The following is a 23,825-nucleotide window of genomic DNA, read 5'->3' as shown; positions in this document are numbered from 1 at the left end:
GTCTCCTCGTCTTCCCCTGCCCACACTCCTCCCACACTTCCAAATCTCATGATCTGGCCTCAAAAGACAAGGCAGAGACATCCATCCCTCCACAGCCTGTGTTTTGAGTCTGGATGTCAGAAGCTTTGGCCCGGTCCTCTGCATTCTAGCCCTACAAGGACGAAGTGTTCCTTACACATAACAGTGCCTTTAAACAAAACAAAAATGCAATGGGAACCATAAGAGTACGTTTTATTCCTTTTTTGCATATGATATTATTATTATTATTTTATGATTTTCAATTTTTATACATTTACAATCATTTTAACATTTCAAAGCTCGACTTCCTTCCCCCTTTTTCTGCGGTTCCTTAAATATATTTTTTATATTTTCTGCATACAGTGGTACCTTGGTTCTTGAACGTAATCCATTCTGGGAGTCCGTTTGACTCTCAAAACTGTTTGAAAACCAAAGCCCAGTTTCCAGTTGGCTTCAGGAGCTTCCAGCAGCCAATCAGAAGATGCGTAAGTCGCGTCAGACGTTCGGCTTCTGAAAAACGTTCGCAAACCAGAACACTCAGTTCTGGGTTTGTGGCATTCAGGAACAGATTTGTTCAGGAGCCTAGCTGTTTGGGAACCAAGGTACCACTGTATTCCAAATTAACTTAATTTACTCATTTATTCATCTGCTTTAAATACATACTGTTATAAAACTGCAGGTTATTTTTTTTGCATACGATAAACACAAGACAACAAAAATACCAGCTGGCCTGTCATTTCTTGGAAAGTTTGTGCTTTTACCTCGTGTATTTTTATGGTGTGTAAGCTGCCCTGAGATCTTTGACTAAAAGGGCAGTATGCAGATTTCATTAATTAACTGTTTGATGAAGTGTAACAGCAGCTATAGCAACCCTCATGCTGCTGCTCACAGGACAAGGGACTTCTAAGCCCATGTTAGTGGTTAGTGCTCAGGTTTTATTTTGATGTATATTGGGGGGGAGGGGGAGGAGGAGGAAACTGGACGTTTGTGGGGAGGCCCTTAGACCACAAGAGCTTCAGAGACACTCAGTGGGTTTACTGTTTGTTGCGGCAAGGAGAGATCAGGCAGAATAAGATGTTCCATGCCTTCTCTCTCTCTCTCTCTCTCTCTCTCTCTCTCTCTCTCTCTTGTTGGAATAACGGAGACGACAGGAGGTTGGATGCAGGTGAGCTGCACAGAAGCACACTGGCAAGCATGCTCCAAACAAGCTGCCGGCTAGCTCTGTAGAGGCTCCTTTTATTAACAGAAGTCAACAATTGGAAACCATAGTGAAACCACCCTGAGCTTAATGTATTTCCATCTAAGCACATTTCCAGCATTAGCAAATACACGTGTCAGCAGGTGTTTCCCTAAAATGTTCCCCCCAATACAGTGGTACCTCGGGTTACATACGCTTCAGGTTACATACGCTTCAGGTTACAGACTCCCCTAACCCAGAAATAGTACCTCAGGTTAAGAACTTTGCTTCAGGATGAGAACAGAAATTGTGCTCCAGCGGCGCTGCAGCAGCAGGAGGCCCCATTAGCTAAAGTGGTGCTTCAGGTTAAGAACAGTTTCAGGCTAAGAACAGACCTCCAGAACCAATTAAGTACTTAACCCGAGGTACCACGGTACTTGATTCCGTCTGCATTCCCGGTCATGCTCCAGCCAAGCGATAGGTCTAACAAAAAAATTGTGAGAGGACAAAAGGTCAGGGGGAAAACCCTGGTTTTTTAGGCGTAACGCTCCTTGACACACGGTTGCTTGTCTGGTGCAGGGTTTACCTTCGCAAAGCAGAGCGTTACCTCCACACTCTCTCTCCCTGCAGGAATGATCCGCCTGGGCCTTCAGCTGCCACAGCCACCCAGGAGCTGCTGCGCTTGGCCGAGGGCTCCCCCGAGGGCCTCCCCCTCTTGGATCCTGTGAACGACCTTCAGCTGAAGGACCTGGAAGTGGTGGAAGGGGTGGTGAAGGCACGTCGCCTGGAGGAAGCGCTGCTGGGGTTCCAGTGCGTGCACAGCCCCCATTTCCACACAGAGGTCAGTCGCGGAGTGGGGGCAGGAGCGGGAACCAATGCAGCAGGGCTGGGGTGGCAGGAAGGGGGAGGTTAAGGTGGCCCTTGAGCCTCCCCGGTCCCCAAAGGATGCCGTGTCTTCCGGGATTCCACACGAGCGCAGGAGAAACATGGCATGTGGCCCTAGGCGCAGAAATAAAGGGTGGGTGTGTGTAGTAACTTCTAGTCTTTGTGATCACAAAGAGCTTGGGAATATCTTCTCGCTTTTCTTGGAATGCAGGCACACGGTAAATGAAGTCCATGGAGGAATCATAGAATCGTATACAGTGGTACCTCAGGTTACAGACGCTTCAGGTTACAGACTCCGCTAACCCAGAAATAGTGCCTCAGGTTAAGAACTTTGCTTCAGGATGAGAACAGAAATCGTGCACCGACAGCGCGGCAGCAGCAGGAGGCCCCATTAGCTAAAGTGGTGCTTCAGGTCAAGAACAGTTTCAGGTTAAGAACGGACCTCCGGAACGAATGAAGTACTTAACCCGAGGTACCACTGTAGTTCAGGCATGTCCAATGCATCGATCGCAATCGACTGGCCAATCGCTGGATGGATTTCAGTCGATTGCACTATCGGAGCTCGGCTGCGGGAGGGAGCGAGCTGCGCCTCTGCTTTCGTCGTCTGTGAGCTCCAGAGCACAAGCCTCTCTCACTCTCCTTTCTAAGGAGGCCGCCCTTGGCTGGGGCCGCTCTCCTCGGGAGCAAAGGAAAGTGAGGCGCAGCCGATGTTCCGCATATGGGATGAGGCTGGATAAAAGGAGAACACCTTTTCTTCCTCCATACAGAGCGGCCTGTGGCTTAATCAGCTGTCGCCTCCATTTGGGCAATATCTGGAGGGCCATCTAGCTGTTAGAATTCCTGCTCCATGATGGCAGTCATGGGATTGTTGTCTTTCACATGACGGTGTATGTTTTGACTCCACAGAGTGGGAAGTGACGGAGACAGGATGTTTGTATTACTGTGTTCCATGAAGTGGGAACTATTGTCCTGTTTTTTTCTCTTTGCTGTCTGATGCTAGAGAGAGAGGGAGGCATGTTGCAGTGCTCCGTGTGTGTTTATATGTAAATAAAGTAGATTAGCCAAAATGCTGAGTTGCTGAGGTGTGTTACGCAAGCTGCGAAAACTCTGCAGATCCCTAAGTGTGCCAGTGTCGGTTGGTTAAGAACAGTTTCAGGTTAAGAACGGACCTCCGGAACGAATTAAGTACTTAACCCGACGTACCACTGTAAAGGATTTCAAAATGGGGGGGAGGGGGAGGAGAGAGAGCACCTCAACCCCAGTTCAACTTGCACAATTTTTACAATTCCCAGGAATACCTTAGTTGGTAGAACATGAGACTCTTGATCTCTCGGTCGTGGATTCGAGCCCCACTTTGGGCAAAAGATTCCTGCATTGCAGGGGGCTGGGCTGGATGACCCTCGGGGTCTCTTCCAACTCTGTGATTCTTAAGCCACAGAACATGGGAGAGTGGGTGGAGCCCAGTGTGGTTTTCTTTCTTTTTTAAAAAAAGAATTGCAGCAGACAAGCGCAGCACTGCACACATGGCTCTTGAGCTCTTTTTATCTGCCCACATCCAGGGCAGTGAAGAAACGTGAGAGGTGGGGAGGATGCTTGGCCTTCCGAGTGCAGCAAGACTACACCTCCCAGCCCATCTGACTGTTGCCTATCCCAGCAGGGGGCTGATGGGAATTGGAGTCCCAGTGGCAGCAATGCAAGTGCCACAAGTTCCCTTTCCCAGCATCAGGCGAGGCTTGATCTCCTCTCTCTCTCTGTTTCCTCTTCCCTTCTAGTTTGTGCGATTCAGGGAGCGCCAGCAGGTGTTGGAGGAGCTGGAGCAGCTGCGCTTCCTGCTCTCTGACCAGTCCCTCCTGCTGCTGCCAGAATATCACCAGCGGGTACAGGTAAGAGCTTCTCCCTCCCGGAGGCTCCAGAAAGGATACAGTACAAGAATCGTCATTGTCATTGTCCCATACAGAACAACGAAACTGAAAAGAAAAAAAAGTCTACTTAAGACATTCAAAACCAACAAGCCTGCTATCCCAGCTACCCCAACCTGGTTAGCCCCCTAAAATCTCTGATCCCCCGTTTTTAAAATACAATATACTCCTATAGAGACTCCTTAAAGGTAAAGGGACCCCTGACCATTAGGTCCAGTCGTGACCGACTCTGGAGTTGCGGCGCTCATTTTGCTTCACTGGCCAAGGGAGCCAGCGTACAGCTTCCGGGTCATGTGGCCAGCATAACCAAGCCGCTTCTGGTGAACCAGAGCAGCGCATGGAAACGCTGTTTACCTTCCCGCCGGCGCGGTACCTATTTATCTACTTGCACTTTGACGTGTTTTCAAACTGCTAGGTTGGCAGGAGCAGGGACTGAACAACGGGAGCTCACCCCGTCGTGGGGATTTGAACCGCTGACCTTCTGATCGGCAAGTCCTAGGCTCAGTGGTTTCACCCACAGCGCCACTCCTTACACAGCGTTTAAAACCAAATTCGCATTTGGATAGAAAGTGTTTCTCAGGCGGCTAGTCCTCGTCTTTATAACCCTGTACCTTCTTCCAGAAGGCAGAAGCTGGAAGAGATCATTTCTGGGGTGCACACTATCCTGCGCTATCTCTGCAGCTTTCTTATGGCACCGGGAAGCATAGATTTGATCCAAGGACTTCCACCAGTGACCCAGAGTTGCCCCCGGTTGTGTTCAAAATAGATGGGGTGTGTGTGTGTCTGCCCCACCCTGTGCTGCTGTTTTCTCCTTCCCCCCTCGGTCACCTTGCGTCCCGACTGCCGCCCCCCCAGGTCCTGCGCTCCCTGGGCTACATCAACGAAGGCGGGGCCGTGGAGCTGAAAGGCAGCGTGGCCCGCCAGATCAGCAACCACGAGCTGCTGCTCACCCAGCTGCTGCTGGACAACGCCCTGACGGACCTGCGGCCCGAGGAGATCGTGGCCTTGCTCAGCTGCACCGTCTGCCAGGTCCGCACCAGGGTGGAGCCCCAGCTGCCCTCCGTCCTGCAGAAGGTGAGCCGGGGGGAAGGGGCAGCGGGGAGGAGAAGCCGAAGCCCCATAGAGCCAGCCAGGGGCGTTGATGTACATGTGGGGGCCTGGCAGCAGCTCCCAGAGTCTGGCTCTCATGACCCACCCTTCCCCCTACAGGGCATAGAGCACATCCGGTCGGTGGCCGAGGAGATCGCCCTGCTGCAGCGCAAGTGCGGCCTCCAGGAGTCAGTGGAGGACTTTGTGGAGCAGTACAAATTTGGGCTGGTGGAGGTGGTCTACGAATGGGCCCGCGGCATGGTAAGGCCCCAACCACCTCGCCCCTTCCCCCCCGGTTTTTATTTGCTCAGCCCCACTGCAGGGGTCTTAGCATTGTAGACTTGGAAAGGACCCCGAGGATCATCTGGTCCAGGGTTTCCCCAAATTTGGGTCTCTGGCTGTTTTTGGACTACAACTCCGGCCCAATCGCCTTCTAAATCCGGCCCACGGATGGTCTGGGAATCAGCATGCTTTTACATGAGTAGAATGTGTCCTTTTATTTAAATTGCATCTCTGGGTTATTTATGGGGCATAGGAATTTGTTCATATTTTTTTCCAAAATCTAGTCCGGCCCCCCACAAGGTCTGAGGGACAGTGGACCGGCCCCCTGCTGAAAAAGTTTGCTGACCCCTGCAATAGCCTAACCCCCTGCAAGGCAAGAGCCACAACTTCCTTCCTTTCCTCCCTCGCCAGCCGTTTGCTGAGATCGCCCGCCTGACAGACGTGCAGGAAGGGATCATCGTCCGCTGCATCCAGCGCCTGGACGAGACCTGCCGAGAGATGCGGAACGCGGCCCGCGTCACCGGGGAGCCGACGCTCCACGCCAAGATGGAGGCCGCCTCCAACATGATCAAGAGGGACATCGTCTTTGCTGCCAGCCTCTACACCCAGTGAGGAAGGGGGGAGCACCTTCGGCTCTTCCCACCCCCCCTCAAAATGCACCTCTCTCTGTTCCTGATGTCTGAAAAGTTGTAATGCGTCTTGCAGGTATACGCAATAAAATATTATTTTTTGCTGACTTAAGGGGAGTGGGTAATTTCCTTCTGACACATGCAAAGGGGGAGGCTGTGTTGGGTTAGGGTCTGTTGGCGACGGAGGCCCACCCAGAGCACAAGTGACTCTCAACTTGCACGGGGGCTGCATTCTGGGGATCACTCCCAACAGAATATTTAAAACACGATAAAACTTCAAACATTAAATACTTCCTTAAACAGGGTTGCCTTCAGATGTGTTTCCTTGACATCCACAGTGCTGGCGCCACTACCGAGAAGGCCCTCTGCCGGGTTCCCTGTAACCTCGCTTCTCGCAGTGAGGGAACCACCAGAAGGCCCTCGGAGCTGGACCTCAATGTCCAGGCTGAATGATGGGAGGTGGAGACGCTCCTTCAGGTACACTGGGCCAAGGCCATTTAGGGCAGGCATAGGCAAACTCGGCCCTCCAGATGTTTTGGGACTACAACTCCCATCATCCCTAGCTAACAGGACCAGTGGTCAGGGATGATGGGAATTGTAGTCCCAAAACATCTGGAGGGCCTATGCCTGATTTAGGGCTTTAAAGGTCAGCCTAAAGCCAAAATCACATTTAGTCAAAACACATTGGGTTCAAGGGTGGGTGGGATTGCAAAATTCTTTTTCCAGATGCCTACCCCCTTCTATCTTTTTTGTTAAAAAAATTTGCCAAAGCTGAATGCACACAAGTTAAATGCTTGGAAGTTGTGAGTTTCCTGCTCTTCCTCTTCCTGGGCTTCCATGGCTATCAGGTCCCAAATGGGTTATAAAAAGGCCACAGCTGTTTCTTCCCAGCACCAACCAAAAAACAGAAGTTCCTCGTTTAGGAAAAATTCAATGAAGAATTTTAAAGAGAGAGAGAATACAGCTTCAGGATGTGGGGCTTGGGGGTAACCTGGCTTGGCGCCAGCACTTTATTTTTTTTAAAAAGGATCTCTACCTTGCGAGGTCTGTTGCAAGCTCCCATTAGATGTCAAGGAAAGAAAAAACTATCTGACTTTTAGAAGACATCTGAAGGCAGCCCTGTTTAAGGAAGTTTGGTGGGACGCGGGTGTTGTTGGTGGGACACGGGTGGCGCTGTGGGTTAAACTACAGAGCCTAGGACTTGCCGATCAGAAGTTCGGCGGTTTGAATCCCCGCTACAGGGTGAGCTCCCGTTGCTCGGTCCCTGCTCCTGCCCACCTAGCAGTTCAAAAGCACGTCAAAGTGAAAGTAGATAAATAGGTACCGCTCCAGCAGGAAGGTAAACGGCGTTTCCGTGCGCTGCTCTGGTTCGCCAGAAGCGGCTTTGTCATGCTGGCCACATGACCGGGAAGCTGTACGCCGGCTCCCTCGGCCAATAAAGCCAGATGAGCGCCGCAACCCCAGAGTCAGTCACGACTCGACCTAATGGTCAGGGTCCCTTTACCTTTACCTAATATTCTGTTGGGAGCCACCCAGAGTGGCTGGGGAATAAATAATATTTTTTATTATTATAATAAGCTGGAGAGCACTCAAAAAAGGTGAATGTGATTTGAGGCTGCATTAACAGAAGCGAATGTTTCACTCTATCGTGCACTACTCAGACCTTGTCTGGAGCCTCATTGGGTCCACTGCTGGAGATACTACTTTAAAAAAGGAGGATGTGGACAAGTTGGGTTCATGGGAGGGCAATGAAGACAATCTTATGGATGGGAAGCCCTGTGAGAAAAGGTTGAAGGGCATGTTTATCCTAGAGAAGGCTGAGGGGGAAGACGCAATACTGCTTTTTAAATATTTGAAGACTGTTGTGTAGAACCAGGCAAAGGCTTATTCTCTTATGTGAGCTGCCACGGATCAAACTTACTTACAGTGGTACTTCGGGTTAAGAACTTAATTCGTTCCGGAGGTCCGTTCTTAACCTGAAACTGTTCTTAACCTGAGGTACCACTTTAGCTAATGGGGCCTCCCGCTGCCACCGCACGATTTCTGTTCTCATCCTGAAGCAAAGTTCTTAACCCGAGGTAATATTTCTGGGTTAGCAGAGTCTGTAACCTGAAGCATCTGTAACCCGAGGTGCCACTGTATTGACAAACCACATCCTTCTATCCCCGCTGTCCTTAAAGAAGCCCTTACCAATAAACCAGAGAGAGACGCAATCCCTTCACTAAGCACTGCTAGGAGACGTTTGTGTTTACGATAATAGTTTATTGCCCTGTCCCTCCTTCATTGTGATGATGGGGGGGGGGGGTTGGGGGCCCTCCCAGGCGTCCCTGACTTTCTGAGCGCCAGGTGCCAGCCTCCTTGTGTCTGCTGCGTGTGTGTGTGTTTAACCGCCCGCCCTGCCTTGCCCACTCAAGATACAAAAAAACCCCAGCTTCTCCCTCCAGCTGCAGCCCATCAGTCTGGGATGTGCGGAGTCGAGGGCTTCTCGCTGCTCAGCGCCTCCACGTACCAGTCGGGCAGGAAGGTGTGCTCGGAGTCCCGGTGCACTGTGAAGGAGACAGGGTGGCCAGGCTCCCAGGCAAAGAGGTGGACCAACCTGGACAAAGGAGAAAGTAGCAGGTACAACGTGAGCTTCCTCTGGAAGGGAGACTAAGCCCAAGGAGTTTGCTCTCCCTTGCTAGGAGCCCCACGTTCACTCTAGTCTTCCCATTTCGTTTTCCTCCTCTACTTAACCGGCCGTCCTCAGCCTGCTCCCCCTAAAGGTGTTTGGACTGCAAACTCCCACTGGTCTCAGGCACCATGACTACCGTATTTTTCGCTTCATAAGACGCACGAAACAGTAGATGTATGATTTTTGTGGTTCATACTGTGGCCACAGACATGTGATTTGACGGTGAGTTTGGGGTAGCCCAATGCAAAAATCCTGAGGATCCATGTGGATCCGTGCTTTGTAACCACGTTTTTGCGCCATTGCGGCACCACAAAACAGTGGATGCGTGATTTTTTGGGTGCAGGCTGTAGCCATGGACATGCTATGTGATCTGATGGTGAATTTGGGGTGACCCAATCTAAAAATCCTGAGGATCCATGGGCTTTTACCTCCCCCCTCCCAGACAGCCTCCTTTATCGCTAGCGTCTCTTATCTCCCTCCCTCCCTTACCTGTCAGCTACTTCCTTTCAACACTCCCTTCCCACTTGTTTGCCTTAGTGTCTTTTCCTTAGCTGGAGCAGTTTTTTGCTCCTCTTTTTCTTCTAATTTCTCTCCTCATTGCTTCAGTCTTCCTGTCTCCTCTCCTTGCAAGTTCACTGTCTTTGCCTCCCCCCTCCCAGGCAGCCTCCTTTATTGTTAGCTTCCCTTATCTCCCTCCCTGATTGCTTGCCTATTAGCGGCTTTGTTTCAACACCTACTTCCCTCTTTCAAAAAAAAAAGCATGATCACTTTTTTGCCTCTGGGCAATTTGGCTCCAGGGACCATGCATTCGCTCCATAAGACGCACAGACATTTCCACTTACTTTTTAGGAAGAAAAAAGTGTGTCTTATGGAGCGAAAAATACGGTACTTACTTCGGATTGTCTTCGGTCACCACTTTCTTCACAAAGCCGAGGAACGCCGCGCAAAAGTTCATGCACACCGCCGGCTTCCAGCAGCCCGGGTCCTCCTGCCCAGGAGGAAGAAGGGAGGTTATTTTAGGGGTGATATAACCTGGAACTGCCTTAGGCAGAGTCTGGCTCCTTGGTCCCTCTAGTTCAGCCTTCTTCAAACACAGCTCTGGTGCTGAAAGCCAATGCCCGAGAGGAGCAGGTGTGTGTTTTCAGTTCTTAAGTGCGCACCTGACCACCTGTGCTTCCATACCTAAGCTACTGCTTTGTCCCGGCGTACCTTGGGAGTTCTGGTGAACAAGCAATTCATCAAGCCTGAATTCTGCCAGCTGACCGGCTCTTACAGCAACCTCTGTGGAAGATGCACTTTCACTTTGAGCGCAGTTTCACAGGGGTTCCCTGTAACCATTGATCACCTCTTGAACCCTTATAGAGAGCCGCTCTGGAGGAAGAATTAGTGCACCAACCCACCTCACCTTTTCCCTTGGAGCTGGGAGAGGTTAGGATGAAAGGGAGGAATCCAAGATCTCAGCCTGGCTGGACTGGGCTGGACTCACCCTAATGAGCTGGAAGATCTTCATCGTCTCAAATGTCTCCAGTTCCACGATGGAGCCATCTGGCCCCCGGTACCCGGCCACGATCCGAGACACTCCGGGCAGAAAAGACTGAGCCCACCACTTGATCATCTTGTGCCTGGGAAGAAGAGAGAAACTGGCTCATCCATTCCCTCTGCCCGACGTCCTCTTTGGCTGCCCTCCTTGAGATCTCACGAGCGCTTGGCCGTCTTCCTCCCCAGGTACTGATGCTATGCTCAGAAAGAGACTCGAGGCCTGTCTTGGGGTGGAGACTAAGGGTTGCGTCCAACAAAGTCATCAGCTTCCTTCGCCTTGCCTCATGTGCCACCCCCCCAAAAGAAATCTGTTCTGGGGATTTCCCCCAACCTCTTAAAGTGGATGGGGGGAGGCTTTTTGGGGGGAGAGAGTCCTGTTGCAAAGACAGAAGTTCTTTGTAGGATACAACCCCTTAAGGCCCGCCAGATGTTGCTGGACTCCAGCTCCCATCAGCCCCATGCAGAATAGCCAATGGCCAGGGATGGCAGGAGTTGTAGTCCACTAACACCGAAAAGGGACGCGGGTGGTGCTGTGGGTTAAACCACAGAGCCTAGGACTTGCTGATCAGAAGGTTGGCGGTTCAAATCCCTGCGACGGGGTGAGTTCCCATTCCTCGGTCCCTCCTCCTGCCAACCTAGCAGTTCAAAAGCACGTCAAAGTGCAAGTAGATAAATAGGCGGGAAGGTAAACATCGTTTCCGTGTGCTGCTCTGGTTCACCAGAAGCGGCTTAGTCATGCTGGCCACATGACCCGGAAGCTGTACGCCGGCTCCCTCGGCCAGTAGAGCGAGATGAGCGCCGCAACCCCAGAGTCGGCCACGACTGGACCTAATGATCAGGGTCCCTTTAACACCGAAAAGGCCACTGGTCCCTTGCTTATTTAGGCCATCATCCCATTAAGGCTGGGTGATATATTGTCCCAAACCGGTTTGAAGTCCATATTGTGCTATCGGCTTCATAATTTTGGACCTGGCAATATATTGCGAATCATGGTGTGTGTTGTGCAAAAATCACAAAGCGGGAAAACCATGAAGCCAGCCAGTGCCTCTACATACCGTATTTTTCGCACCATAGGACGCACTTTTTCCCTCCTAAAAAGCAAGGGGAAATGTGTGTGCGTCCTATGGAGCGAATGCAGGGGGGAGGCAGGCGGGAAAAGCCCCCAAGAGCCGCACACCAGCTTCGTGCGCTTTTGCGGGCTTTTCCCCAGGAGGGAGAAGGGACTGACTAGCCGCATCAGTCCCTTCTCCCTCCTCGGGGAAAAGCCCCCAAGAGCGGCGCCCTCTTTAAAGGCTGCGCGACTCCTGCGGGCTTTTCTGCGAGGTGGGGGAATCCCCCCACCTCCCAGAAAAGCCAGGAGAAGCCGCGCAGCCCCTTTAAAGAGCGCGCGGCTTCTGCGGGAGGTGGGGGAAGCTGCAGCAGATTCCCTCCTCCCGGGCTCCCTTTGAAGCGGCAATGTGGGAGGGGAGCAGCTTACACTCGTGTAAGCAGCTCCTCTCCCACTTTCCTGCTTCAAAGTGGAGGGAATCCACTGCAGTTGCGAGCAGAGGATCCATGGCTCCGCTTCCTTCCCTCGAAGCAGGGTGCGGGGGTGCAGGGGGGAAAGACGGCAGGAAATAGATGCTGGGCAGGAAGACACAACCACACTTTGACCACTGAAAGTCCACCCCAGATTTCCACTGAGACGGCCAGGCTAATCTCAATGGCCATAAGTCAGACTCAGCATTATTAACTGGACTTAGATAAGCCATGGTTCCCCTTCCTACCCTCCTCTGAGGCTTGATTTAAAGCAGCAAAGTGGACAGGAGCCACCTGCTTTGCTGCTTTAAATAGTTTAGTGCAACATTTGATTCAGAATATTTTTTCCCGTATTTTCCTCCTCTAAAAACTAGGTGCGCCCTATGGTCAGGTGCGCCCTATGGAGCGAAAAATACGGTAGCTCCATCCTTGTTACAGACATCATGATATATACCTGGTGATATATCATGATGCTGAAAACCAGATAATAATAATTTATTATTTATACCCTGCCCATCTGGCTGGGTTTCCCTAGCCACTCTGGGCAGCTCCTAAGAGAATATTAAAATCACGATAAAACATCAGACATTAAAAAATTCCCAATACAGAGCTGCCTTCAGGTGTCTTCTAAAAGTCAGATAGTTGTCTATTTCCTTGACATCTGGTGGGAGGGCATTCTACAGGGCGAGGGCCACTACTGAGAAGGCCCTCTGCCTGGTTCCCTGTAACCTCAATTCTTGCTGGGAGGGAACCACCAGAAGGCCCTCAGAGCTGGACCTCAGTGTCCGGACTGAACGATGTGGGTGGAGATGCTCCTTCAGGTATACAGGGCTGAGGCTGTTTAGGGCTTTAAAGGTCAGCACCAACACTTTGAATTTGCTCGGAAACATACTGGGAGCCAATGTAGGTCTTTCAAGACCAGTGTTATATGGTCTCAGTGGCTGCTCCCAGTCACAGTCTAGCTGCCGCATTCTGGGTTAGTTGTAGTTTCCGGGTCACCTTCAAAGGTAGCACCACATAGAGCGCATTGCAGTAGTCCAAGCGAGAGATAACTAGAGCATGCACCACTCTGGCGAGACAGTGCACAGGCAGGTAAGGTCTCAGCTTGCGTACCAGATGGAGCTGATAAACAGCTGCCCTGGACACAGAATTGACCTTTGCCTCCATGGACAGCTTTGAGTCCAAAATGACTCCCAGGCTGTGCACCTGGTCCTTCAGGGGCACAGTTACCCCATTCAGGACCAGGGAGTCCTCCACACCCGCCTGCCTCCTGTCCCCCCAAAACAGGACTTCTGTCTTGTCAGGATTCAACCTCAATCTGTTAGCTGCCATCCATCCTCCAACTGCCTCCAGACACTGACACAGGACCTTCACCGCCTTCACTGGTTCTGATTTGAAAGAGAGGTAGAGCTGGGTATCATCCACATATTGATGGACACCCAGTCCAACCCCCCTGACTGTGTTATATGGTTTTGGCGGCAACTCTGAGATACCACCCAGACCTACCTCCTTTTCCCCAGCATGGTCAGGCAGCTGCCTGCATGAAGGCTGCAAGACCAGCCCTCTGCTAACAACAAATCAGCAAGAGAGTAAGAGGTCCAGTCCCCTGACCTAGAAAGTGGTTAAAAATTTGAAGACATCTTCCGGGGGGAAAGTTACAAAGGGCAAGAGAGCCACCAGCAAGCGCACATTTTTTAAAAATCCTAGTAAGATCCCCTGCACTTTGCTTTAGAGACAGGCCGGGACTCTCTCCTGCACCTTATTCTGAGTCTTAGAAAGAGGAGCTGAGAAATGGTAGATTTGCATTCCGGAAAAACGGCCTGGGTGGGATTATGGCTAGGCTGGTTGAAGGCAGAAGCCTGTTTAAGGCGAGGGTGGAGAATCCCTGAATTTCCAGGCATTGCTGAACTCCAACTTCCATCAGAACCTAGGCAGCATGGACAATAGTTATGACTACTGTAAGTCGCTCTACGCGGGGCTGCCCTTGAAGCTGTCCCAGAAACTCCAGCGGGTGCAGAATGCTGCAGCGAGGCTCCTCACGGGGTCTCTGCCATGGGAGCATATTCACCCAGTGCTTTTCCAGCTGCACTGGCTCCCGGTGGAGTACAGGGTCAGATTTAAGGTGCTGGTTTTGAACTTTAAAGCTCTTCACGGCCTAGGACCCTCGTAACTATGGGACCGTCTCTCCTGGTATGCCCCACGGAGAGCCTCAAGGTCCATATATAGCAACACCCTAGAGGTCCCAGGCCCTAAGGAAGTTAGATTAGCCTCAACCAGAGCCAGGGCCTTCTCAACACTGGCTCCGGCCTGGTGGAATGCTCTGCCTCATGAGACCAGGGCCCTGCAGGATCTGATTTCTTTCCGCAGGGCCTGTAAGACAGAGTTGTTCCACCTGGCCTTTGGCTTGGAGTCAATTTGATTCCCTCCCCCTCTTTCTTTTTCCTTTCTCCTCCTGTGATGAGGCTGTATCCTAATGTTTTAATGTTGTATTCTAATCTTTTTTAAATTGTATTTTAATCAACTTGTTTTTATTATTGGTTGTTAGCCGCCCTGAGCCTGGTCTTGGCTGGGGAGGGCGGGGTATAAATAAAAATTTGTGATGATGATGGGAGTTGTAGTTCCGGAACGTCTTTGCAGTACCTGGTGTTTTTTTGTGTGTGGAAAGGGAGAAGACTCCATAGTTTCTCTGCTTTTCATCTCCCCGCCCACCTCACCTGTAAAAACTCTTCCTCTGAGCCGGGCTATGCATGACTTTGCTGGTCTTCAGCTCCACGTAACAGCTTGGAGGGTCGGGCCAGGGGCTCCGGGGGTCTGTGCAGTCCACCTCTCCCGAGAACAGCAATGAGTGGGTTCCCAGGCGGGTCCGGATCACGATGCAGAAAGCCTCGTTTGTGTTCACCACCCCCGTCGGATCCGGAGTCCCGTCTGGAGTATCTGAAGCAGAAGAAGAAGAGGAGTTTGGATTTGATATCCCGCTTTATCACTACCCAAAGGAGTCTTAAAGTGGCTAACATTCTCCTTTCCCTTCCTCCCCCACAACAAACACTCTGTGAGGTGAGTGGGGCTGAGAGACTTCAGAGAAGTGGGACTGGCCCAAGGTCACCCAGCAGCTGCATGTGGAGGAGCGGGGAAGCGAACCCCGTTCACCAGATTACGAATCCACCGCTCTTAACCACTACACCACACTGGCTCTCACAAGAAGGAGACATTTACACCCATCTTCTGGGCGCTTCGCATTCGAGAAAGGGGAAAAAACTCCCTAGCAAAAGACACAGCGCACAACTTCCGACGCCTCTATAATTCAACAGGTTAGAAGTATATTTTAAGCTCATTCATTGGTTCTTGGATTTGTTCAGGGCCGCATAACCCTTTTGAGGACCACGGTTGAGAGTGAGTGTTCTCCAGAGGCAAAGAGGCACAAAGTGAATCTGTCCGATCTTTTAAAGCCATCCAAGTTGGCAGCCATCACTGCATCTTATAACAGTGAGTTCCATAGTTCAACTATGCGCTAAAGAACTCCCTTCCTTTGTTTATCCTGAGTCTCTCACCCTTAGGCTTAAAGGTGATGAACCTGAAGATCTGATTATGATGAGAAAGGCACATCCACTTTTCCACCCCATGCAGCCTTTTTCTACCCGTCTTATGCCCCCAACTACAACTTATCATCTAATGCTTATTTCCCCTAAATTGATTTCTGAATTTTATTGTTATTCATGTTTTTATACTGTATTTGATGCTGCTTTTACAATTAAGTGTTTTAAATTTGTTGCTAGTCGCCCTGAGCCCAGTTTTTGAACCGGGAAGGGCGGGGTATAAATAAAATTATTATTATTATTATTATTATTATTATTATTATTATTAAACTTTAAAACAGTGGTTCTCAAAGAGTATGGCAGCAGAGGATGGTAAGCGTGGTGGGGAAATTCAAGGACCATCAAACATTTAAACATTTCAATGTGGCATAGTATAGAAATAATCATTTTTATTTGCAAAATATGGATATCGCTTCAAAATGAGAGCATAAAGTGAGGCTGAGGACAATCCTAGCTGTGTTTTCAATGTACTTCTTAATCGCTTAAAAATCTGCCATGGCACAAGCAAATATTTATTCTGAAAGTGTGGCCCAGAGGAAAAATGTTTAAGAACTGAGGCTCTAAACTGAAAAGCCCCTGTTTTGATTCATTTACAGTGGTACCTCGGGTTACATACGCTTCAGGTTACAGATGCTTCAGGTTACAGACTCCTCTAACCCAGAAGTAGTACCTCAGGTTAAGAACTTTGCTTCAGGATGAGGACAGAAATCGTGCTCTGGCGGCGCGGCAGCAGCAGGAGGCCCCATTAGCAAAAGTGGTGCTTCAGGTTAAGAACAGTTTCAGGTTAAGAATGGACCTCCAGAAGGAATTAAGTACTTAACCTGAGGTACCACTGTACTACATTTCTATCCCACCTTTCCTCCACGGGGCTCAAAACAGCGTACGTGGTTATCCCCATTTCATCCTCCCAACTTCCCTGTACGGTAGGCCGAGAGAGAGTGACTTGCCCCGGGTCACCTATTGTGGCCGAGTGGGGGCTTGAACCCTGGTGTCTCAGATCCTAGTCCAACACGCTAACCACTACACCACATTGGCTCTCGATAGTGCGATCAACACCGTCGCCCAGAACCGAGCCGTATGCTCAGACCAGGGTTTAGAGCATAGCTGTCAACTTACAGATTTGAAAATAGGGGGCCAGCGGCCTCGAAAATAAGGGACCAGCAGCCAAAATAAGGGATTTTAGTCGACCAGTTCCCGAGCCAAAGGCAGAAAGCCCAGCCAGCCCAGCAGCCAAACGAAGCCTCAAGCGGTGGTTCCCACAGCACAGCAACCCGGCAAAGGGGATGCAGCAAGGAAAACCACCGTCACCTCTCCGCTGGGAAGCGCTGAGCAAAAGCGAGTCCCCAGGCAACGTGGCCGATTTGATCGGCACAAGGCATGCAAGCTCCACCCCCCAGTCGTTCTTAGACTTCTTATTGGGTGAGCAACGCAGGAAAGCAACACAGTTGGCGCCTCCCTCCTCCCTGGCCAGCGAGGAGGGAGGGAGAGGAGCTGCTTTCTTTGAAACCCGGGAAATTTAAGGGACATCATCAATAAGGGACAGCAGCGGGACACGGCGTTGGGATAAGGGAATTTCCCGCCAAATAAGGGACGGTTGACAGCTATGGTTTAGAGGCCTCTGGCATCCTTACCAGAGCACATGTACTGCTCAAACTTGTAGCCCATGTACATGAGCTCCTTCAGCAGGTCTGTGCGCTGCTCCCGCTGCCTCCGGGCAGCCTCCGTCTCGACTTCGCTGATGTACAGAGTCCCGCGGAAGAGGCTCACCGCCAGCAGCCAACCGTCCTGATTTTCGTAGGGCGTGGTCAGCACTTTAGTGAGATGCCCCCGCCACGTCACAAAGTCGGCATTCAGCGGCCGTCTGCAAAGCGGGGAGAGGCAAAACCGTTAAAAAGAGCAAAGCACGAGCAGCAGGGGCCGCTCTTCTGTATTCTAAGACCGCCAAAGTCAAACTCTGGTGAAAGCAGGGATCACCAACACAGCCCTAATGGGCACATAGGAACCTGCAGACACCTCTCTGGTTTTAAATAGACACCTGAAGGCTGCCGTATTCAAAGTAGTTTTCAGCGTGTGCTGTCATATCGTGCTTTTACTAATTTTTTTGTTGGGAGCCACTGGGCCAACCCAGTCAGATGGGTGACAATAGGTGACAATGGATGACGCGGGTGGCGCTGTGGTCTAAACCACTGAGCCTTGCCGATCGAAGGTTCGAATCCTTGCGACGGAGTGAGCTCCCGTTGCTCTGTCCCAGCTTCTGCCAACCTAGCAGTTCAAAAGCACGCCAGTACAGACTATGAAAAGCAGTAGAAATATGAGATGATCAGAGCTCCCCCGAATATTTGGATTATTTGATATGTATAGTAATTTGGAATACTGAATGTGATTTGATTGGATTGTTAAAATGGAAAACTTAATAAAAATGTTTCATTTTGTTTTGTTTTTTTAAAAAAGCACACCAGTACAAGTAGATAAATGGCATTTCCATGCGCTCTGGTTTCCATCACGATGTCCTGTTGCACCGTATAGAAGTGGTTTAGTCACGCTGGCCACATGACCCAGAAAGCTGTCTGTGGACAAATGCCTGCTCCCTTGTCCTGAAAGCGAGATGAGCACCGCAACCCCAGTCACCTTTGACTGAACTTAACCGTCCAGGGGTCCTTTACCTTTTTAATTGTGATTTTACTATTTTTGGGTTGGGACTCACCCAGAGTGGCTGGGGCAACCCAGTCAGACTGGTGACATCTGTTACGAAAAAGGAGCAATGCAGAAGCGAGCTCCAGGTGGCTGGAAAGCCAAATAGGATGTTGACGTTATGGGACTGTACCGTGGGAACAAGGGACAGTCTATTCAGTGCACTGAGCACCGGATGTTAGCTCAGAGTGTCACATGACCCTGTACTGGAAGTACATGGGAGGAGTTTTCTCTCTCTGCTGTTGGTGATGAGAGAGAGCAGTCACGTTTCTCTGTGCTGCTGGAAGGGCAGAAATAAAGGCATGTAAATACATTTCTGTCTGTCTCTTTCCCCTCCCTGGGAATGGAGGGGGAGGAGTGGTGTGTTCTTCTTCACGTTGAGAAGGATCGCCGATTGAGACCTCGCCTGATCTTGCCGGGAGTCGCTGACAGGGAGGTCAACAAGGATTCAAGCTGGGCACCTGGAGGGTGGCCAATTCCTCTGACTTTGGCTTGATTCAACATCATTATTTTATTTTATTAGTATGCATAGTGGCGACACAGGAATGTGCCTTTTCTGCAGTGGCTCCCCATTTGCCGAGTGCTCTCCCCAGAGAGGCTCACTTGGTGCCTTCCTTGTACACCTTTAAGCGCTAGACAAAACACAGAGGGAAAGATTGTTGCTCAACGAAGCAGCACTCGCATTACAAGTGCATGGTCCCCAGTCCGATTGTCGACCTCCCGATTTAAAAGGACCAAGTGGATTGGCCCTAGATCCTGGGGAGCCATTTCCAGTTAAGGCAAAGCAATGCCATATTAGATGGTCTGACTCGTGTGTGGGTTTTTTAAAAAAAACACAAACCAACAACAAACCTGTTTTTTTAATTTGTGCTTTTATCTTGCATTTTTATGTTGTGAACCGCCCTGAGATCTATGGATAATAATAAATAATAATAATAATTTATTATTTATACCCCGCCCATCGGGCTGAGTTTCCCCAGCCACTCGGGGCGGCTCCCAATCGAGTGTTAAAAACAATACAGCCTTAAATATTAAAAACTTCCCTAAACAGGGCTGCCTTCAGATGTCTTTTAAAGAGAAGATAGCTGCTTATCTTGATGAAGGGCAGCACGCAGATTTAATAAATAAAATAAGAAGCAGCTTCCTAACAACGTAAGCAGAACACTGCCGGAATGGCGGAGGCGAAACATAGTCCATTTATATACCATAGCTGTCAACTTACAGATTTGAAAATAAGGGGCCAGCAGCCTCGAAAATAAGGGATCAGCAGCCAAAATAAGGGATTTCCCAGGCACAGGTATGTTCAACTTCTGAGCCCCTCCAAGCCAAAGGCAGAAAGCCCAGCCAGCAGCCAAACGAAGCCTCAAGCGGTGGTTCCCACAGCGCAGCAACCCGGCAAAGGGGATGCAGCAAGGAAAACCACTGTCACCTCTCCGCTGGGAAGCGCTGAGCAAAGGCGAGTCCCCAGGCAACGCGGCCAATTTGATAAGCACAAGGCATGCAAGCTCCACCCCCCAGTCGTTTTTAGACTCCTTATTGGGTGAGCAACGCAGCCAGGCAACACAGTTGGAGCTTCCCTCCTCCCTGGCCGGCAGGGAGGGAGGGAGAGGAGCTGCTTCCTTTGAAACCCGGGAAATTTAAGGGACATCATCAATAAGGGACAGCAGCGGGACACGGCGTTGGGATAAGGGACTTTCCCGCAAAATAAGGGGCGGTTGACAGCTATGATGTATGCTAGTCCCCAATAACCTGATCCTCCATTAACCCTTCCTTTCTCTTATGCGGGGAGAGAAAGGAAGGAGACACATACTGAGAATTGTGCACTTCCTCACCCTTTGTCCTCAGTCTGCAGTTGCTTCCGGTTCTGGGTGATCCACCTCAGCAAGTGCTCCAGCCCCTCGCGGACGGTCTCATCTTGCTTCACATAGCGGTCGCGGTAGCCGTCGCGCAGGTCGAAGCCGGGGGAGGGGCCCTCGATAGGGGGCGGGGCATAGTAGCGCAGGCGGCGAGCGTCCCCGTGGTAACAGCGCTGGGCGTCCAGGGAAAAGTGTCCCAGCTGAGCCGGCCGCCGGTAAAAGGGGAAAGGGGCATCGTAGCGAGACGGCGTGACGGGCAAAGTGAGGGGAGCCTTGGCCTCGCTCCTCTGGCGCTTGGCGCTGCAGTCTCTGGGCCCGTCGTCCTCCCGGTCGTGAGTCCTGGTGTCGAGAGTGGTCTTCATCAGGGACTGCAATTGACAAGGGAAAGTGATGGTAAAATGCTCCGAAAAGACGCCCTTGCGTGGTCAGATAACCGCGTGACTAAAACGGGGCACAGCGGGCACGCACGCAATTTCCTTTTCTGCTCCTTTCTTTAATGCTCTGCTTACCCCTCTCAACAAGAACATGCACTCAGAAATCACATCCTTCAGCACATATAAGTCGCACCCACAAACAGTGCGTTTGGGAATCCTCAAGGCACATGTTAAATGGTCAGGGGCGAAGGGGACTTCTAAACTCTGGGCCTTTTGCTATTAAATTCACAGTGTTGCCGAGTTGAAAGGGACCACGAGGATCATCTACCATATTTTTCGCTCTATAAGACGCACTTTTTCCCTCCTAAAAAGTACAGTGGTACCTCGGGATGCGAACGGGATCCGTTCCGGAGCACCACTCGCATCCTGAATGCAACGTAAGACGCGATGGCGCATCTGCGCGTCGCGTTTTGCCACTTCTGCACATGTGCATGGCATCATTTTTTAGCGTCTGCACATGCACGAGCGCGAAACCCGGAAGTAACGCGCTCCGTTACTTCCAGGTTGCCGCGGAGTGCAACTCGAACGCGCTCAACCCGAAGCACATTCAACCCGAGGTATGACTGTAAGGGGAAATGTGCGTGCGTCTTATGGAGCGAATGCAGGCTGCGCAGCTATCCCAGAAGCCAGAACAGCAAGAGGGATTGCTGCTTTCACTGCGCAGCGATCCCTCTTGCTGTTCTGGGTTCTGAGATTCAGAGTATTTTTTTTCTTGTTTTCCTCCTCCAAAAACTAGGGTCTAGTGCGTCTTATAGAGCGAAAAATACAGTAGTTCAGACTTCCCCAAACTTGTGTCTGCAACTCCCATCAACCTTAGCTAGCAAGACCAGTGGTCACGTCCCACCTGCTGCACTGTAAGAATCTTTCACCCAACATGGGACTCAACCTCTGAGATTAAAGAGTCTCATGAACTATCAAATATGCGCGCACGCACACACACAGGTATTCTCCTACAGAGCTTTTTATTAAATGCTTCACATTTTTATCTTTTATTTTCAAATTTTAATATTATGCCTTTCAAGGCAAAGCCTACCCACAGCAGCTTACAAAAACAAAAGCTAACAATATTTTACATACATGTCCCCTGGAAACCGGGGGGGGGGGGACAAGATTCAAAGAAATAAAAACATTCTGAGTTCCAACAACAGGGAGCGAACTCAGCCTCCTTATATCATAGAATCACAGAGTTGGAAGGATCCCCGAGGGTCATCTAGCCTGACCCCCTGCAATGCAGGAATCTTTTGCCCAATGTGATGCTCAAACCCATGACTCTGAGACAGGGTCTCCGGCTCTACCGACAGAGCTATCCGCTTCCCTGTGGGAACATCTCTGATGCCCTTAAAACAATCCTTTCTGGCAGGCCAGTCGCAATGCTGGGCTGCATTATAAGGGGCGCTTTCTCCCAGTAGCAGGGAAGTATTGTTTGAAAAGATAAGCAGGAAATAAGCAGTTATCTGATTTTTAAAAGACATCTGGAGGCAGCCCTGTTTAGGGAAGTTTTTAATATTTAAGGCTGTATTGTTTTTAACACTCGATTGGGAGCCGCCCAGAGTGGCTGGGGAAACTCAGCCAGATGGACTGGGTATAAATAAATTATTATTATTATTATTATTATTATTATTATTATTATTACAGTGGTACCTTGGGTTAAGTACTTAATTCATTCCGGAGGTCCGTTCTTAACCTGAAACTGTTCTTAACCTGAAGCACCACTTTAGCTAATGGGGCCTCCCGCTGCCGCCACGCGATTTCTGTTCTCATTCTGAAGCAAAGTTCTTAACCTGAGGTACTATTTCTGGGTTAGAGGAGTCTGTAACCTGAAGCGTCTGTAACCTGAAGCGTATGTAACCCGAGGTAAGGTAAAGGGACCCCTGACCATTAGGTCCAGTCGCGGACGACTCTATTGGCTGAGGGAGCCGGTGTACAGCTTCCGGGTCATGTAACCAGAATGACTAAGCCGCTTCTGGCAAACCAGAGCAGCGCACGGAAATGCCGTTTACCTTCCCGCAGGAGCGGTACCTATTTATCTACTTGCACTTTGACGTGCTTTCGAACTGCTAGGTTGGCAGGAACTGGGACCGAGCAACGGGAGCTCACCCCGTCGCAGGGATTCGAACCACCGACCTTCTGATTGGCAAGCCCTAGGCTCTGTGGTTTAAGCCACAGCGCAACCCGAGGTACCAATGTACAGTGGTACCTCAGGTTACATACGCTTCAGGTTACACTCTGCTAACCCAGAAATAGTGCTTCAGGTTAAGAACTTTGCTTCAGGATGAGAACAGAAATTGTGCTTTGGCGGCGCGGCGGCAGCAGGAGGCCTCATTAGCTAAAGTGGTGGTTCAGGTTAAGAATGGACCTCCAGAACGAATTAAGTACTTAACCCGAGGTACCACCGTATTATTATTATTATTAGATAAGGCTGTCAATGGATGCTAGTGGTCATTCAGCCACTCCTCCATCCAGGTCGGGAACTGCCTGACACACGGACTCCGCGGGGACTTGCAGCAGCGGCTTTCCAGGGTTTCCGGCAGCCCAGCCCCCCGAGGCCAGGGGCTTGTTGAACCCCCGGACCTCCTTGCACGCCAAGCAGGCGCGACGGCTTCGCGGGGCAGCCAGCAACTCAAGCGGAGGCTGCTTCCGTCCCTCGTTTCCCGCCATTTCTTCTTTCCCATTCAAGTTTCCACCCAATCCTCCGAATGTCAAATGCTGAACCGCGGGGGGAACCTCAGCTCACCTCTCCTCCTCCTTCTTCCCCGCAGTCTTCAGCTGCAAAACCTAGGCGCGCTCCACCCGGGAGAATGCGCGCAGCACATTCAGGCGCTCATGCGCACGCACTTTCCTCTTGTGCAAGGGACCCAGGAGTCCTGGTCACACCGGCACCCACTTGGGGGAGATGCCCAAAGATGCTTTTTGACCTCTCCCTCCTCCTCTTGCAGTCAGGGAAAGACACCCCCCTCCATTAAAAAATAATTAAAAATCAGCCTTTCTTTTTGAGCCCTCCCGGCCCCCGTACATACCTTCTGTGACGTCATCGCAGGACACCGCCGATTCGCGCTGCCGCGGAGAGAGAGGCGGGGACGCAGCTCGCGCGTCTCCTTTGTGTCACCAGCCAAACAAGACTCGGGCGCCCGACATCTTGGTCAAAACAATCGCTGCGCTCCGTTCCTTCGGCTCCTAAGGCCGCGCGGCGATGGCGTCATCACAGGGCGCCAGTCGGGAGGCGAAGTCAACGCCCTTCCCATTTCCTGCCCACACAAACACCCCAGGAGGTGCCACGCAAAGCGCGGCCGGCAGGTGGCGAGCGCGGCCCGCCTCCCGCGGATAAAGCAGTTTTCTTTCCCATGTCCAAAATGGCCGCCAGTTCGGCTTCATTCCCTGTTTCTCGATGGAGATGGCGGCTTTAGGCCAGCGTCGGTCAGAGGTAGCTTCGTCCCGCCCGGAATAAAGATGGCGGGCAGCCGGCGAGCGTGTCAAAGGGGCGGGGTTGGAGGGGAGTGACGTCATCTTCCGGAGGCGGGCAGCCG

At 50.9% G+C, this 23,825-nt stretch overlaps 2 protein-coding genes across 3 annotated transcripts in view; one reads left to right on the top strand and one right to left on the bottom strand.

The window, feature by feature from the left end:
* The window catches only part of SKIC2 (SKI2 subunit of superkiller complex), a 41,801-nt gene extending 35,695 nt beyond the window's left edge, over positions 1-6,106 (top strand). The window contains exons 25-29 of the mRNA XM_053379075.1: positions 1,826-2,036; positions 3,853-3,963; positions 4,855-5,073; positions 5,209-5,349; positions 5,782-6,106. Coding sequence (XP_053235050.1) covers positions 1,826-2,036; positions 3,853-3,963; positions 4,855-5,073; positions 5,209-5,349; positions 5,782-5,982 — 883 coding nt within the window. The 3' untranslated portion in view covers positions 5,983-6,106. The remainder of the gene's footprint in view (positions 1-1,825; positions 2,037-3,852; positions 3,964-4,854; positions 5,074-5,208; positions 5,350-5,781) is intronic.
* Positions 6,107-8,247: 2,141 nt separating this feature from the next.
* DXO (decapping exoribonuclease) lies at positions 8,248-23,541 on the bottom strand. 2 transcript variants are annotated; one of them, XM_053379306.1, is made up of 7 exons: positions 23,036-23,247; positions 19,844-20,235; positions 16,952-17,181; positions 14,442-14,661; positions 10,157-10,292; positions 9,564-9,658; positions 8,248-8,595 (listed from the first exon to the last, which is right to left on the bottom strand). In XM_053379306.1, exons 2-7 carry the CDS (start codon positions 20,227-20,229, stop codon positions 8,454-8,456), a joined length of 1,209 nt encoding a protein of 402 aa, XP_053235281.1. In that variant the 5' UTR covers positions 20,230-20,235; positions 23,036-23,247; the 3' UTR covers positions 8,248-8,453. The 2 variants fall into 2 exon arrangements, with proteins under 2 accessions (XP_053235281.1, XP_053235280.1); XM_053379305.1 differs by lacking the exon at positions 23,036-23,247 and adding an exon at positions 23,319-23,541 and having other exon boundaries at positions 8,251-8,595.
* Between the last annotated feature and the right edge of the window lie 284 nt (positions 23,542-23,825).

The sequence above is a fragment of the Podarcis raffonei genome, chromosome 2 (assembly GCF_027172205.1).
Source record: "Podarcis raffonei isolate rPodRaf1 chromosome 2, rPodRaf1.pri, whole genome shotgun sequence".
Lineage (NCBI taxonomy): Eukaryota > Metazoa > Chordata > Lepidosauria > Squamata > Lacertidae > Podarcis > Podarcis raffonei.
The sequence above is the reverse complement of the archived record's forward strand: the minus strand, read 5'-3'. Positions and strand labels throughout refer to the sequence as shown.

Bases quoted from the DNA above. Each gene is read 5' to 3' on its own strand.
- DXO (XM_053379305.1), bottom strand. The intron at 17,182-19,843 runs GTGAGGAAGTGC...CCCGCTTTGCAG, and splicing joins CTGCAGACTGAGGACAAAGG to ACGGCCGCTGAATGCCGACT. The intron at 14,662-16,951 runs GTAAGGATGCCA...CTTCTGCTTCAG, and splicing joins TGAGCAGTACATGTGCTCTG to ATACTCCAGACGGGACTCCG.